The sequence below is a fragment of the Hypanus sabinus genome, chromosome 14 (assembly GCF_030144855.1).
Source record: "Hypanus sabinus isolate sHypSab1 chromosome 14, sHypSab1.hap1, whole genome shotgun sequence".
Lineage (NCBI taxonomy): Eukaryota > Metazoa > Chordata > Chondrichthyes > Myliobatiformes > Dasyatidae > Hypanus > Hypanus sabinus.
The window spans coordinates 9,741,260-9,758,894 of NC_082719.1; the positions used below are offsets into that span (position 1 = coordinate 9,741,260).

The following is a 17,635-nucleotide window of genomic DNA, read 5'->3' on the forward strand; positions in this document are numbered from 1 at the left end:
AAGCAATGTCCCCTTGGATCCCATGCCTCCTCACTTTTTCAATAAGCCCTGAATGGGATACTTTATCAAATGCCTTGCTGAAATCCAATCATACCACATCTACTGCTCTACCTTCATCAATGTGTTTAGTCACATCCTCAAAAGATTCAATCAGGCTTGTAAGGCACGGCCTGCCCTTGAAGAAGCCATTCTGACTATTCCTAATCATATTATGCCTCTCTAAATGTTCATAAATCTTGACTCTCAGGATCTTCTCCATCAACTTATCAACCACTGAAGTAAGACTCACTGGTCTATAATTTCCTGGGCTAACTTTACTCCCTTTCTTGAATAAAGGAAAAACATCCACAACCCTCCAATCTTCCAGAACCTCTCCCATGTCCACTGATGATGCAAAGATCATTGCCAGAGGTTCAGCAATCTCCTCCCTCACCTCTCACAGTAGCCTAGGTGTCAGGGTCCAGTCCGGTCCGAAATCTGCATTCCGGGTCTCAATCTGGTCCGAGTGCTCCAGACTCCGGGTCTTGCAGCTGTCCCTCCAGGCCCCTTTGAGCCTGTTAAGATCAGCCTGGATCAAGGAGGCACACCTGTGGCCAATTCGGCTGCAGGTGTTTATAAGGGGCCGTGGGACAGAGACTGGGTAGGTAGTTGTTTGTATTCTGTTCTGCCCTGTTTGGAATCCTGTCCTACCTTGGCAGCTGCCCTGTTCTGTATATGCTCTATCTGGTTGTTCTTGTTCCCCTGCTTCTCTCCTGTGTGCTGGTCCCACTGTTCTGCCTTATTCTCCTTGCTTGTGCTGCCACACTGTCGGTTGCCTTCCCCAATTTACCAAAGTACCTGGTGGATCACTGTAGTTCTGCTGCTCACCCTGGACCCAGCTTCCTACTCGTTGCCTCTGTCGGGCGGATCCGGCCGGACTGCTGCTGCCCGGTGGGGGTTCTGCCCCTTCCACCTATTGCTCCCTAAGGGTTGTGCCCTACACCTGCCCAGGTGTCTGCGACAGGCCCAGGCCTCTGTGTTTTCTGCCAGGGAGGCGGCCCTGCCTGGGATCCATGTGGCCCGCCATGAGGAATCTGCCTGCCTGTCCCAAACCATGGGATCCCCCTGCCTGCCTGCCTCATAAGAACTCTTGGATCCAGCCCTGCCTGCATTAAGCCTTACATGCCATGGCATCCCCATCCTGTCTTCCCCCTTGTACTTCAGTTTCTGAATTTGGGTCCATCCGGCCCCCGTTCCTGACACTGGGGTACACCTCATCCAATTCCGATGACTTATCCGATGCTTTCCAAAATTTGCAGCACATCCTCTTCCTTAATATCTACATGCTCAAGCTTTTCAGTCAACTGTAAGTCATTCCTACAATAGCCAATATCCTTTTCTGCAGTAAATACTGAAGCAAAGCACTCATTAAGTACCTTTGCTATCTCCTCCGGTTCCATGCACACTTTTCCATTGTCACACTTGATAGGTCCTATTCTCTCATGTCTTATCCTCTTGCTCTTCACATACATATAGAATGCCTGGGGTTTTCCTTAATTCTGCCTGCCAAGGCCTTCTCATGGCTCCTTCTGGCTCTCCTAATTTCTTTCTTAAGCTCCTTCCTGCTAGCCTTGTAATCTTCTCGATCTCTATCATTAGCTAGTTTTTTGAACATTTCGTAAGCTCTTCTTTTCTTTTTGACTAGATTTACAACAGCCTTTGTACACCATGGTTCCTGTACCCTACTATCCTTTCCCTGTCTTACTAGAACATACCTATGCAGAATTCTATGTAACTATTCCCTGAATATTTGCCACATTTCTTTCGTACGTTTCGCTGAGAACATCTGTTTCCAATTTATGCTTCCAAGTTCCTGCCTGATAGCCTCATATTTCCCCTTACTCCAATTAAACGCTTTCCTAACTTGTCTGTTCCCATCCCTCTCCAATGCTGTGGTAAAGGAGATAGAATTGTGATCACTATCTCCAAAATACCCTCCCACTGAGAGATCTGACACCTGACCAGATTAATTTCCCAATACCAGATCAAGTACAGTCTCTCCTCTTGAGGGCTTATCTACATATTTTGTCAAGAAACTTTTCTGAATACACCTAACAAACTCCACCCCGTCTAAACCCCTTGCTCTAGGGAGATGCCAATCAATATTTGGGAAATTAAAATCTCCCATCACAACAACCCTGTTATTATCACAGCTTTCCAGAATCTGTCTCCCTATCTGCTCCTCAATGTCCCTGATTCTATTGGGTGATCTATAAAAAACACCCAGTAGAGTTATTGACCCCTTCCTGTTCCTAATGTCCACCCAGTGATATATTAATTATATTTGGTGAATATGTCACCAAATATTCAGAGCAAACTATAAATAACTGCAATATCTGTTTTGGTGAATATTTTCAAAGCTCAATGTAATCTACATAGCTTTTTTTGCCTTGAAAGTGACAGGAAATATCAAATGATTTTTATAATTGATCCCAATACACTTCAAACAAAAAGCTGATGTTTTAGAATGATTACATTTAAATAGATATTTGAAATAAATATATTTTCATTACAAATTTTGTAATAACAGGATTGATATATCAGCAAAATACTTGAAAACATTATTGAATTTTAATTCAATATTTTTTCATCTAAAATCCTCGGAGCTGCATTGGGAAAACAGAGTGTAATTCTGTTGGTCAATTAAAAGACCTGCAAGGAGCCTTATTTACCAGAATGTATCTTGATTGTTTGGTGGGAATTTGGGCTTCAGATTTTAGCACCTTATTTTCAGAATATTGTTTTTGTCCTAGTGACATGTCAACCCAAAAAATAAACAACTTCAAAAAAAAAATGCAAGGATTGCAAGGAACAAAATTGGTGCTCTGTAAGATCTGAACGGTAATCCATGTATGCAGCCAGAAGAGATGGGTAAGATCTTAAATGAATTTTTTTGTATCTGTATTTACTCAGGAGATGGACACAGAATCTATAGAAGTGAGGCAAAGCACCAGAGAGGTCATGAACCCTATATTGATTACAGAGGGGAAGGTGTCTGCTATCTTGAGGCAATTGAGGGGATAAATCCCAAGGTCCTGACAGGGTGTTCACCCAAATCCTGTGGGAGGCAAGTACAGAAATTACTGGGGCTCTAGCAGAGATATTTAAAACACCTGTAGTGAAAGGTGAGATTCAGGAGGACTGAAGAATAGCCATTGTTGTTCTTTTGTTTAAGACTCTAAAAATAAACCAGGAAATTATAGGCCATTGAGCCTGACATCAGAAATTGTAATGTTATTGAAAGGTGTTCTATGGGACTGGATATACAAGTATTTGGATTAACAGGGACTTAATAGGGATAGGTAAAATGCCATTGTCTGGTTGGTCATGTCTAAATCTTGGAGTATTTTGAGGAAGTTACCAGGAAAGTTGATGAAGGCAAGGCAGTGGATGTTGTCTACATGGATTTTGAGCAAGGTATTTGATAATGTCCCGCATAGGAGGCTGGTCAGGAAGGTTCAGTCACTTGGCATTCAAGATGTGATAACTTGGATCAGACGTTGGCTTTGTGGGAGAAGCCAGAGAGTGACAGTAGATGGTTATCTCTCTGAATGGAGATCTGTGACTAGTGGAGTGCCGCAGGGACCGGTGCTGGGTCCATTGTTTGTCATCTATGTCAACAATCTTAATAATAATGTGGTTTATTGGATCAGCAAATTTGCGGATGACACCGTGAGTGAGGGTGTAATGGACAGCGAAGATGATGATCAGAGCTTGCAGTGGGATCAGGACCAGCTGGAAAAATGGACTGAAAAATGGCAGATGGAATGTAATGCAGACAAATGTGAGGTATTGAACTTTGGGAGGACCAACCAGGGTAGGTCTTACACAGTGAATGCAGTAGAACAAAGGGATCTGGGAATACATATCCATTACTCATTGAAAGTGGTGGCACAGGTAGACAGGATCACAAAGAAACCTTTTGGCACAGTGGCCTTCATAAATAAAGACAATGAATACAGGAGATTGGATGTTATTTTGAAGTTGTATAAAACATTGTTTAGGCCTGATTTCAAATATTGTGTGCAGTTTTGGTCACCTGCCTATAAGAAAGATGTAAATAAGGTTAAAAAAGTGCAGAGAAATTTTACAATGACATTGACAGGTCTAGAGGACCTGAGTTATAAGGAAAAATTGAACTGGTTAGGACCTTATTCCTTGGAACATAGAAGACTGAGAGGATATTTGATAGATGTATGCAAAACTATGAGGGGGTATAGATAGGGTAAATGCAAGCAAGCTTTTTCCACTGAGGTTGGGTGGGACTACAAGTAGAGCTCATGTGTAAAGGGTGATAGGTGAAAAGTTTAAGGGGAACATGAGGGGGAACTTCTTCACTCAGAGGGTTGTGAAAGTGTGGAATGAGCTGCCAGTGCAAGTGGTGCACGTGAGCTCAGTTTCAAAGTTTAAGAGAAATGTTGACAAGTACATGGATGGTAGGGGTATGAAGGGCTGTGGTCTGTGAGCAGGTCGATGGGTCTAGGCATTTTAAATGTTCAGCATGGACTAGATGGACCAAAGGGTCTGTTTCTGTTCTGTACTTTTGTATGTCTCTATAACATTGTTGATGTGAAATTTACATATATAAAAAAGCTAAGACAATGTATAAGTTTCAAATTCTGTGTTATATATACATTCCCCTTGCCTATATATTTTGGGATTTTTTTTTGGAAATCACAGAATATATGAATCAGATGGGAAAATGGATCAGATTGGGTAAGATTAGCTATGATGTCACTTAACAGTTAACAAAGTTTGTGTGGCCATTTGGCCTACACTTCCTGTTACTTTTGTTAATGCTACATCTCTTACTATTCAAGAGAAGCAGAAAAATAATTTTGGGACAATCCAATTATTTCTATCGGTGTTTGCTGCCATAGAAAGTAAAAGATAATTGTTTGTATCTGTGAGGCGGTAATTTTAATTGCTCATACAGATGAGAAAGCGAACAAAGAAGTAAGAAAGTGGAAATAAATGAAATGCAGACAAGTGTTTTCTGCATTTTAACTCCTTTTTCAGCTGTAATTTAAGACCATGTAAAGCTTTCACCGAGGAAGGAGAGTGAAAATGGACAGAAAATTGAAGTTAATGTCTCCAGAGAGAATATGGAAATTTTGCAAGAAATTCACGCAGAATAAATTTGCCTTTATGACTCTTCATTACAGTGGGTTTGGCATGATGGTTAGCACAACTGATTGTGATTTCTATTCAGTCTACATACAATAACATTAACGACACCTTCATCAACCATGTGAGCCATGAGGTAATGTTACAGGTATATATAAGATCCTGGTCAGACCCCACTTGGAGTACTGTGTTCATTTCTGGTCACCTCACTACAGGAGGGTTGTGAAAGCTATAGACAGGGTGCAAAGGAGATGTACAAGGATGTTGCCTGGATTGGAGAGCATGCCTTATTAGAGTAGGTTGCGTGAACTCGGCCTTTTCTCCTTGGAACGATGGAAGATGAGAGGTGACCTGATAGAGGTGTATAAGATGATGAGAGGCATTGATTGTGTGGATAGTCAGAGGCTTTTTCCCAGGTCTAAAATGGCTAATACGAGAGGGCACAGTTTCAAGGTGCTTGGAAGTAGGTACAAGGGGGAGGTCAGAGGTAAGCTTTTCATGCAGAGAGTGGTGGGTGTGTGGAAAACACTGGCAGCGACGGTGGTGGAGGCAGATACGATAGAGTTTTTAAGAGACTCTTAGATAAGTACATGGAGCTTGGAAAAATTGAGGGCTATGTGTTGAGGGAAATTCTAGGCAGTTTCTAGAGTAGGTTACATGATCCACACAAATTGTGGGCCGAAGGGCCTGTAATGTGCTGTAGATTTCTATATTCTATCTCACATTGCAAGCTGATTTAGGGTTATGCTGGTGCTGACAACAGCCATTAAGACAACATCATTCATTAATTGAGTCTTCAATTCAAGAACAGTAGCAAATCAAGGCAAATGGACTTGCTGTGTTGTCTAAATGACGTTTTGCCACTCATCCAAGAAGCTTCTTCAGTTCTGATCCACGGTGGGTAGTTTTCAGGTTTATAAACTCTGTGAGTTGTTTAAATATATAGTAATCACGTGAGAGTTGTTAAGAGTCGTAAAGGTATTGAGAAGATCACTAGTCTTATCTTTGCAGGAATGGAGGTGTGAACTGTTGTAGAGACACTGGGGTAGAGATGTTAGGACAGCACTGTAAGTAGCTGATAGGTGGTATCATATCCCACCCCCTCTGTTCAGGGATGGGTTTTCCAGTTTGACAAATATGGTTTTTTAACCCCTCTTTCAAACACCTGTCCTCCCTGTCCAAAACGTGCACATTGTTATCAAAGGAGTTTCCCTTGTCCTTTAGGTGTAGACATACAGCCGAGTCTTGATCTGAGGTGTTAGTTCTCCTATGTTGGACCACTGGTTTGTAAAGTGGTTGTTCTGACCCGCTGATATACAGATCTGTGCAGTTCTCATTGCATTGGGTAGCATCTACAATATTGTTGTTTATGTTTAGGTGTAGGCTGATTATCTACACCTAAAGGATAACGGACACTCCCTTGATGATAACAACGTGCAGCAGTAGCATCTATCAGATGTAGCTACTTCCTTATACGTATACTCTATAGACATGCCTTGGAACATCAGCAGTTGTTGGAAGCAAAGCCCGTGGATTTGTCATGGAGTCAACAGGAGGGAAGATCTACCTACACTTGCTAACCCTCACTGAGTGCGTCTATATTCCCAAAAACAGGTTTGAACCCCAGCTCGTGAAGCTGCATGTGGTCATTCACACCTTAGACATAGTCGACAAGATTCCCCCACAACCTTGGACACCTGTCTTGCAATCGCAAGATCTTGTTGTGCATTGATAATGTAAGGTGCCACAACCCTGCTTCCCTTGTTTGGTGGAGCAACAGACAGCGAGGCAACAGTGTGGCATTAGTTGCAGCAAGGACTAGGCCTCAAGCCGCAGGCTTGTCTTCTGCTGCAGTCCAGGTGAGGAGACACTGGAGACGGCATAGCATGGCATCCATGCTCAGTCGGGGCTGGCCTCGCCCATCACTGCTGCCCTCCCGTATTCAATTGGTGGATTGCCAGTAATTGTACCATCAATTTGCGGGACACACTGCTCATGGTCTTGGACTGTTTATGTGTTTTCTTTAGTGACTATGTTTCTTTTTCTCGCTATTTTGAATGTGCTGTGTATGCTTTGTGCCTTGGCCCCTGAGGAATGCTGTTTTGTTCGGCTATATCCATGTATGTTTGAATGATAATTAAACTTGATTTGATTTGACTCTTTTGCTGAGATTCTCCTGTTGCTAGGCAGAGGCACCATCTGTGCACAAAATGACAGGAACACAGCAATGGTCAACACGATGAACTTTATATCCAACAACTGTATATGGGTGGGATCATAGTGAGTGAAGTCCTCCTCGATGGTGCTCATCAGCCAACTGTCAGTCCACTTAAGACTAATGTCCTGGAGAATGGGCGCACAAGTCATTTCAGACCCTGACAGAGAAGTACAGTATATGAAAGAGAAGATTGTAGCATTAGTCAAAGAAAGCCTTCGCAGTGTTTGGCACAGTTGTAAGCAACTTCTCAGTGCAGAGCAACTGAATTGGGCAAACGTAAGAACCCTTCTTGTTGGTCAGTGACAGGTGTATGCAGAGAAATTGCAATTTCTGAATCCAAAGAAAATCTGTCTCTGTCCCTCTTTTGACTTTGAGGGGCTACAGTGAATTGGAGGACAAATTAAGAGTACACCAGTCACTTCAGAGGTACCTCATCCAATCCTCATTCTGGGTTAGCACTGTGTCACCAGTCTGCTCATCTGACATAACCAGGAGCAAGTACGAGGAGTGATTGATAAGTTCAAGGCCTAAGGTAGAAGGAGATGAGTTATACAGCTCTTGTTACATGCACATGCAGTTCAACTACTTGAGTGACTATGCAGAAAGTTTGAAGTTAATAACTCACCTCTTTCTACCTTAGGCCACAAACTTATCAATCACCCCGATGAGTTATTAATTGTTGAGTTATTAACTTCAAACTTTCTGCATAGTCATTCAAAGATTTGAACTGCATGTGCATGTAACAAGAGCTGTATAACTCATCTCCTTCTACCTTAGGCCACAAACATATCAATTACCCCTGCTGTGGACACTTTCCAGAGGTCCAAGATCCATATGCTCCACGACCACCGGACTAAGTGTGTAAATGTAGGAGGGGACTATGTTAAAAAATAAATGTGCTAGGTTTTCTAAAATTGACTCCCTCTACCTTAGGCCATGAACTTATCAATCACCCCTTATATGTCATCAAGGCCGACATTTTCAAAGCAAAAACGGTTAAAGATTATGCAGTAAGGCAATTTCAAGACTAGTCTTTGAGACTGTCTTTTGCCAAAGACATATTGAAATAATAATTTGACCTTTAGTTTAAATAGTTAAGTTTGACATCTTATGGATGTCAAGTGGGGAGTGTTCTGGCTGCTAGAGGTGCTGTTCATTTTGCATGAATGCCACTTCCTGTACGGATGCCTTAAACATAATTTCCTTGGTTAACGCTGATCATGAGAAGAATTGATAGTATTAGTATATTCACATGAATAAAGATTCTGTATTGAATTTAGTACGTATTTTACTTAAACTTTCTGTAGTTGCACCGGTTTTTCTCTTTAAAAACCCTGAAGACAGTTTCTGGCTCAGGTAACTTTTGAGTGGGGTTTAACTCCCTGCTTAGCTTTGTATGCACATGCACTGCAAGGAGAGTAGAAACTTCTTTCTGTTTCTTCTGAATTCATCCATGTGTTAATGAGAATCAACACTGAACCAGTCTGTTCACTTCTCTTTGTCCTGCTTGGGCCTCAAAACAAGCTTCAGATAATGCTTCTGTAATAAATAGAGTATAGTCAGGTCCATTCCCTGAGCTCATTTTTTTCTTCTCTCCCTCAAACAGTCAACTAATTTCTTTTGGAATTCAAGATCAAATTTTCTCCAACCTTTCAGGCAGTAACTTCCAACTGAGACACTGCCTGAAAAACAAGATTCCTAATGTTGAACCTTATGCTTTTGCCAATCAGTTTAAGCCATGAGCTCTGGCTTCCGTCAACAGAATCCACCCCCATTTATTCACTTAATCTTGAATGCAGCTATAAAATCACCTCACAAATTCCTCTTCTTCAAGGAAAACATTTTCAAATTTTCCAGTCCACCTGTGTATGTGAAACTCGAAATCACTGAGAGTGTTCTACTGAACCCTCTCTGGTGTTGCCTCACACCGTTGAATGGTGCAGACAACTGCAGTCAAACTAATGTTCTACAGAGGTACAACACATTACTCTATTTTTTAACTCTGTGGGATTCTTTATAAAGCTCAGGACTCCATGTTTAAACAGTTTTCTGAATCTGTCCTTCCAAATTCAAAGGTTTATTGACAAATATTATTTTCAAGTATTTTCAACCTATTGTCCCTTCAGAACATATTCTAGATTCTCCTAATGAATATATATTACATTGTACTTTATATTAAACTTCATCCATCATACAGCTGCCTATTCCTCCAGCCTGTCAAAATACTCTTTTTCATCAATACTCATTATACTTCCAAACGCTAGTGCCCTTGAGAAACACCAGTGTGATCCTTTTCCCACACCATTCACTACATTTCTCCCCTTCCTGTCCCAAAGCAAATTTGTTATACAGGCTATCACTGCCCCTTTCATTCTATTCCATTCCATTACTGTGAAATTTTCTTTAATTAAAAAGTACACTCAAATGGTATATTGTTAGTAAGAAAATCACAAAGGTGAATCAATATATTGCAGCAGCTACATGAAGCTTTGCCACTATGTTTTAGTTTGTTTTAACAAACCCAAATCATTACATTTGCATAATGAAAATAGTTGTAATATATTTACATATGTTTTCTGCACCAATGAAAACCTGCTCTATTTATTCTATAGTTGGTATCAGTATCGATACTTTTAATATTCAATATGGTATCTAAAACCATAATATTTTTGCTGTTCTAGCAAAATAATTTCAAATTAGATTACATTTTTTTTTAGCAGCAAATCACAAAATGCTGAAGGAACTCAGCAGGCCAGGCAACATCTACGGAAAAGAGTACAGTCGACGTTTCAGTCCGAGTCCCTTCAGCAGACTGGAGAAAATAAGATGAGTGGAGTTATAAGGTGGGGGGAAGGGAGGGTGAAACCAGGAGGGGGAGGGGTGAAGTGAAGAGCTGGGAAGTTGATTGGTGAAAGAGATACAGGGCTGGAGAAGAAAGAAATTGACAGCAGAGGACCAAAGGCCACGGAAGAAAGGGGGAGGATGTCCAGAGGGAGGTAATATAGGGTGAGAGAGGGAAAAGGGGATGGGACCGGTGAACGGGGATGGGGGGAATTACTGGACGTTCGAGAGATTGATGTTCAAACAAATTTATATAAATCAATTATCAGAGAACAAACTTCTATTCCATATAGAAATACTGCACTAAATATTTTTCACGTACAAGAGAAAATCTGCAGATGCTGTAAAAAAATACACACAAAATGCTGGAGAAACTCAGCAGGCCAGCAGCGTCTATGGAAAAAAGTACAGTCGATGTTTCAGGCCGAAATCATTCGGCAGGACTGGAGAAAAAAAGTTGAGCAGTAGTTATAAAAGGTGGGGGGAGGACAGAGAGAAACGCCAAATGATTAGTGAAACTTGGAGCAGAAAAGATGAAGCAAAGAGTTAGGAAGTTGATTGATGAGATACAGAAGGCCACGGAGGAAAGAAGAAAAGTGTGTGGGGGGGGGGGTAGAGGAGCCCCAGAGGGAGGTGACGGGTGGGCAAGGGGACAACATGAGAGACAGACAAGGGGATAGGAAATGAATCGGGCCCCAGAGGGAGGTGACGGGTGGGCAAGGAGACAACATGAGAGACAGACAAGGGGATAGGAAATGAATCGAGCCCCAGAGGGAGGTGACGGGTGGGCAAGGAGACAACATGAGAAACAGACAAGGGGATAGGAAATGAATTGGGCCCCAGAGGGAGGTGACGGGTGGGCAAGGAGACAACATGAGAGACAGACAAGGGGATAGGAAATGAATCGGGGGGGGGGGGGGAGCATTACTGGAAGATTAAGAAATCGATGTTTGTGCCATCAGGTTGGAGGCTACCCAAATGGAATATAAGGTGTTGTTCCTCCAGTCTAATTGTGGACTTATCCCGACAGTGAAGGAGGCCTTGGGTGAACATGTAGGAATGGGAATGGGAAGTGGAATTAAACGGATGGCCACTGGGAGATCCCACTTGTTTTGGCAGACATAGCGTAGATGCTCAGCGAAGCATCTGTCCTGATGAAGGCTCTGGGCTTGAAACTTCAACCGTTTTCTCTTTTCCACAGGATCTGCCTGGCCTGCTGAGTTCCTTCAGCATTCTGTGTGCTAGAACTAATATTTTTGGTCTTTGAAAATGTTCTAATATTATAAGATTTACAGAAGTTATTTCACAAACGATAGCCATAAGCATGTTATTTAAAATTTGAGGAATGTGCTTTAAACTGTAAGAAACATCAATGCTCTTTCATTAAAAAAACGATTAATGTTTTTATTCTTTCCTACTGAAATATAATTTTAATATGGAACTGCAACATATTTTTATTTATAAAACTCATATCAGGGTGATTTCATACAGTGGACTAGCAGCACCAGCAGAAACAGAAAGGTAGTTAATGGTTTTGGTTGCCTACCTCTGCCATCAGTGACCTGGAGTATTAACTTTGTTTCTGCTGTAACCTCCCATCTCCCATCTGAAACTTTAACTCTGTTTCTTGCCCACAGATGCTATCTGACCTGCTGAGTATTTTCTCCTACAGCTTCAGATTTGCAACTTACAGTTTCTTTAAAATCCAATAGGCATTTAATATCTGATTTGACTTGTGTTGTGCCCAATACAAATATACTTCTTATATACTGGTCTGTCAACTTCTGGTTTATGCATTCCTCAATCTCGCCCTGAAATATTATTAGGTCTTTCGTGGCAACTGATTTCTATAAAATAGTACAAGAATTACTCCTTGATGTTACATACACTTATCATTATAATCCGCGTTCAGTAATACTCCGCAATTCGAAATTTCCACCACACAACAAGGAAGTAGAAAGCGCAATCTAGGAAAGCGTTGTTAGCATCTGCCAAAACCTATCCAAAAAATCCTAGAAATAATAGGATGTTTGTCGAGGGTTTGCGAATCCTGGCTTTCCTTTCACGCCGATTCTAGCGATTCGTAGAGTTCGAACACTTTCAGTCTAGTCATATCTGATCGCCTAAACGCCGATCAAACTTAAATAAGTTATTTTACCGCGCCGCGTTGTTGTCAACAACCCCCAAAGGGGCCAGCAAATGTAATTCATTTCAATGCTGCCCTACTACATATAAAGGTCGAGAACCACGCGCCCCTGTCCGACCGCATGCGTTTGATCTCTGCAGAACAGGCTTGCCGGTCTTTCGTTTTAGTCTTCTTACCTGGTGGCCTTCCGAACGAAGTATGAATGTGCAAAGTCTGAATTGTCATCGAGCCAAGCTTCCGTACGCTCGTAGTCGGTGAGGTTGTAAGTCGCCATGGTCCAGGTTGCTTATCAGTTCAGCCCTGCCGGGCTCCTCCAGCGCCCCTCCCACACGTATTGCTCACCTCGTCGGTGCTGCCCGGGGTCGGTCTTGTAGCTACATTGCTTTCTCTTCAAGACTGCCGGGGCATCCTCCCGACCCCTGACTGCCAGTCCCCGGCCGGAGCGGCACACGCTGATCGTGCGAGGGCGGCGCTCCCGGTTGCTCCGGTTACCTTGGCCCGAGTCCGGCCCCTGTCACCGCCGCCGCCCGCTTCACTGATGCCGGAGCCGGGCTCTCCCGCCCACTGCCCGACGATTCCCCGTGCTGCAGAGGAGTCCTGAGAGCGGAGAGCTGCCCCAAGACACTCCTCGGGATTCCCCACCACTGCCGTCCCACTCACCACCTCACCTCCACACAAAACAATTTCTTCTGCTGTGTCGTCATCGCTTATTTCAAACATGTGTTACATCTTTGCAATTATATCAGGCAGTCAGTTCCCAACTTTTCATTTTAATGCATTTTCTTACACATTTGTCTAAACAGCGGCCATTTTAATAAAGTATTTTTGATCGTTAGTTTTGTAAAAAATAACTTACTCCAATGATATTTACTTTGAAATCATTATTTCCAATACGTTTGACTGCATTCACAAATAGGCCAATTTTTTTTGTACACAATAGTACAATGTGCAAATGTCGTTTTCGGCGATTATATATTGCTAAAACCTTATCAAACTTAGCAATTCTTCCCCGCCGACCTACTTAACATCTGTTATGCTGCGACATTCAAAGCCCAATGGACAAATAAAATGTTCCAGCCAAGAGAAAGAGATAAAGAACCTAAATCCCCCGGCCTCGGAAAGTGGCATACAGATATCGACGGGGGATCAATCTGCGCTCGTTATTTACGATGTCGCCTGCTAATTAGTGTGACTGCGGCAGGCAGCGAGTACCGACCCTGCCACTGAATAGCCGCAACCAGGAAAGCTAGCCTGGATTACTTAAACACCAAAGTGCTTTTATTAAAAAATGTGTATTGTACGTAAAATGATATAGTAATGGCACTGCTGAGAGTGGTTTAACAATATTGCACTGAAGTTTTATTGCAAGAGGGGGGTGGTGGTGTTGGGAGAACATTTTTTCCCTCGTGAGACTATGAAAGCCAAATAGCAATGACAACAAACAGGTGTGACAGACAGCACTCAGTCACGTATTAACAGCAGACCACTGCCACTTTATGACACATTCTTTTGCAGGACGAGGTGACACAAAACCGAAGGTAGAGGTCTGTGTGTGTGTGTGTGTGGGGGGGGGGGGGGGTAACTGCGGAAGATAAAATCATCCAGAATGCTTTAACCATTCTATTGTTTGGAAGACGTTTGAGGAAATGATGGAAGATTTCATCCATTATATCATCAGTTTATCTATTGATATATTTTATAAACCCACTGACCAACAGCTATCTGGACTATACCCCTTCTCGCCCTTGTAAAAATCCCATCCCCTTCTCTCAGTTCTTTCGTTTCCGCCGCATTTGCTATCAGGATGAGGCTTTTCATTCCTGATGTCCCCCTTCTTCAAAGAAAGGACCTCTCTTCCTCCACCATCAACGCTGCCCTCACCCGCATCTCTTTCATTTCGCGCATATCTGCCCTCCGCCCCCCCCCCACCACCCACTTTCTTCTCTCCGCAGGGATCGCTCCCTACGCGAATCCCTTGTCCATTCGACCCTCCCCACTGCTGATCTCCCTCCTCCCACTTAAACCTTGCAAGCGGAACAAGTGCTACACCAGCCCCAACACTTCCTTTCTCACTACCATTCAGGGTTCCAAAAAGTCCTTCCAGCTGAGGCGACACTTCACCCAATGGTTTGTCGGGACCATCTACTGTACCTGGTGTGGCCTCCCGTATATCGGCGAGACCCGGTGTGGGGTGGGGACCACTTCGCCCAGCACTTTCGCGCCATCCTACTCAAAAAGCGGGATGTCCCGCTAGCCCCCAATTCCAATTCTAATTCCCGTTCCCATTCCGACACGTCAGTCCATGGACTCCTCTATTGCCAGGATGAGGCCACACTCAGGTTGGAGGAGCAACTCCTTATTGTCCGTCTAGGTAGCCGCCAACCCTGATGACACAAACATCGATTTCTGGAAGTTACGGCGACCGCTCCTTCACCACTCCCATTCCTACTTCCTTCTTTCACCTTATCTTCTTACCTGCCCATCATTTCCCGGATGGTCTCCTCACGTACCCTTTCTTCCATGGTCTTTGGTCCTCCCTTATCAGATACCCACATCTCCAGCCCTTTCGCCAATCAGTTTCCCAGTTCTTTACTTCACCCTCCCCCTCTATGTTTCAACGATCACCTGCTACCTTGTACTAGTTCCTCCCTCCCTCCACGTTCTGGCTCCGCCTTCTCCCCTTCCTTCCCAGTCCTAAAAAGGGGTCACGCCCTGAAACGTCAACTGTTTACTCTTTTCCAAAGATGCTGCCTGACCTGCTGAGTTCCTCCAGTATTTTGTGTGTGTTGCTTTGGATTTCCAGCATTTGCAGATTTTTTTTGTGTTTATTATCTACATTATTCATCATAAACTTTTTCGAGAACCACTAGATTAGGACATGAGCAACACACACAAAATGCTGGAGGAACTCAGTAAGTCAGGCAACATCTATGGAAATAAATGGACTGTCAATGTTTCAGGCTGAGATGCCTCTTCAGAAGGAAGGGGGAAGACAACAGAATAAAAAGGTGGGGGGAAGGGGAAGAAGGATATATGGAAGCTGATTGGTGAAGCCAGGTGGCTGGGGAAGATCAAGGGTTGGAGAAGGAGGAATCTGATAGGAGAGGAGAGTGGAGCATAGGAGGAGGGAGGGGACCCAGGCGGAAATGAAAGGCAAGTGAGAAGAAGTAAAAGGTTGGAGTGGGGAATAGAGGAAAGAGGGGGGGATTTGTTTACTGGAAGGAAAAATCAAAATTCATGCCATCAGATTAGAACAATAGAACACTAGAATGCTACAGCACAGTACAGGCCCTTCAACCCTCAATGTTGTGCCAACCCATATTCCTTAAATAAAAGAACGAAACCCACACTACCCTGTAACCCTCTATTTTTCTTTCATCCATGTGCCTGTCCAAGAGGCTCTTTTAAATACTCCTAATGTTTTACCCTCCACCATTATCCCTGGCAAGTCATTCCAGGCACCCAGAACCCTCTGTGTAAAAAACTTACCCCTGATGTCTCCCCTAAACTTCCCTCCCTTAACTTTGTGCATATGCCCTCTGGTGTTTGCTATTGGTGCCCTGGGAAACAGGTACTGACTATCCTCCCTATCTATGCCTCTCATAATCGTAGACCTCTATCCAGTCTCCTCTCATTCTTCTATGTTCCAAAGAGAAAAGTCCCAGCTCTGCTAACCTTGCCTCATAAGACTAGTTTTCCAATCCAGGCAACATCCTGGTAAATCTCCTCTGCACCCTCTCCATAGCTTCTACATCCTTCCTATAATGAAATGACCAGAACTGGACACAATACTCTAAGTGTGGTCTCACCAGAGATTTGTAGAGTTGCAACATGACCTCTTTACTCTTGAACTCAATCCCCCTGTTAATGAAGCCTAGCATCCCCTAGGCCTTTTTAACTATCCTATCAACCTGTGCAGTGACCTTGAGGGATGTATGGATTTGAACCCCAAGGTCCCTCTGTTCATCCATATCCTTAAGTAACCAACCATTAACTGTATTCAGCCTTCTGGCTTGTCCTTCCAAAATGCAGATTGGAGGGAACCTAGATGGAATATAAGATGTTGCTTCTCCACCCAGTGTCATAAGGTGGTGTTGGTAGCAGACCCAAATGCAAGATACAGATGCTGAAGTACTAGGAACTGGATTATGTTTATTAAGAATGCTAGGGAAGCCAAGGAGTGAGGACAAAAAGATAACAAGAACGTAGACTTAGAGTGACTAAATGGAAAGCCTGGACTTGGACTTGGGACTTGAACTGGACAGGGAACTCAGTTCATGTCTCGGAACTCGGAACTTGGCAGGGACTCAGTACCTGTGTCTAGGCTTGGCTCTTGACTAGAACTCGGACCTGGCTTGGACTTGACTCAGGCTCAGCTTGGACACAGGACACAGAGCCAGGACACTTCTTGAAGATAGGACACAGATCCAGGATTCTTCTTGGACACGGGACACAGAGCCGAGTTTCTGGTTGTGGGTTCTGACAAGGTTACTGATGAGGACAGTCCAGCAAGGAATCACTGGACCTCAGAGCTATTTGTGTTGCCAGCCCAAAACAAGAATCAGGGACCTCAATTACGGTGTCCAATGGAACAAGGGAAAAAAGGAATAGCCAGAATACGGAATCCATGAACCGGACCATGACACCTAGAGGGTGGCCTCATCTTGGCACGAGGAAGCCATGGACCGATGCATCGGAATGGGAATGGGAAACAAAATTAAAATGTTTGGCCACAGGGAAGTCCCACTTGTGTCAGATGGTGCACAGGTGCTCAGTGGAAGGTTTTCTTTATTGCAACCTACTGACAGTTCAGATGAAAGACTAACGGTCCAGTGACTGGGAGAAGAACTGCTGTGATTTCTTCATAATGCTGTGTAACTGCAACTGTGAAGGCAGGAGTGAAGTAATTTATTGCTCCCTTTGCATGTATATTGCAATAAATTGAAAGAATATATATTACAACGTGCCAATGAAAGTGGAGTGAGTGATTATTCTTTGTAATTGTGTACATACTTTTGCTATTTTTGTGTCTTTTGAGTGTTGGCAGCAGCTGAACAAAGTGTTTAAAAACACACTTCAAGGAACAGGAAAGGCATGTGTGATTCATGTCAGACAACTGGCCATTCCTAATTGATGAAGTTCAAAGTTATGATCAAAGCATGTATATTATATATAACCTTGAAGTTCATCTTCTTGCAGGCTCCCACAAAACAAAGAAACAGAATAGAACCCAAGAAAAGCCACACACAACAAAGACCACCGCA

The 17,635-nt window shown here is 43.2% G+C and overlaps 1 protein-coding gene across 4 annotated transcripts in view; it reads right to left on the reverse strand.

Moving 5' to 3' along the window:
• The window catches only part of pde5ab (phosphodiesterase 5A, cGMP-specific, b), a 124,927-nt gene extending 111,922 nt beyond the window's left edge, over positions 1-13,005 (reverse strand). For all 4 annotated transcript variants that reach the window (XM_059988754.1, XM_059988755.1, XM_059988756.1 and 1 more), the window contains exon 1: positions 12,548-13,005. In XM_059988754.1, coding sequence (XP_059844737.1) covers positions 12,548-12,645 — 98 coding nt within the window. In that variant the 5' untranslated portion in view covers positions 12,646-13,005. The remainder of the gene's footprint in view (positions 1-12,547) is intronic.
• Between the last annotated feature and the right edge of the window lie 4,630 nt (positions 13,006-17,635).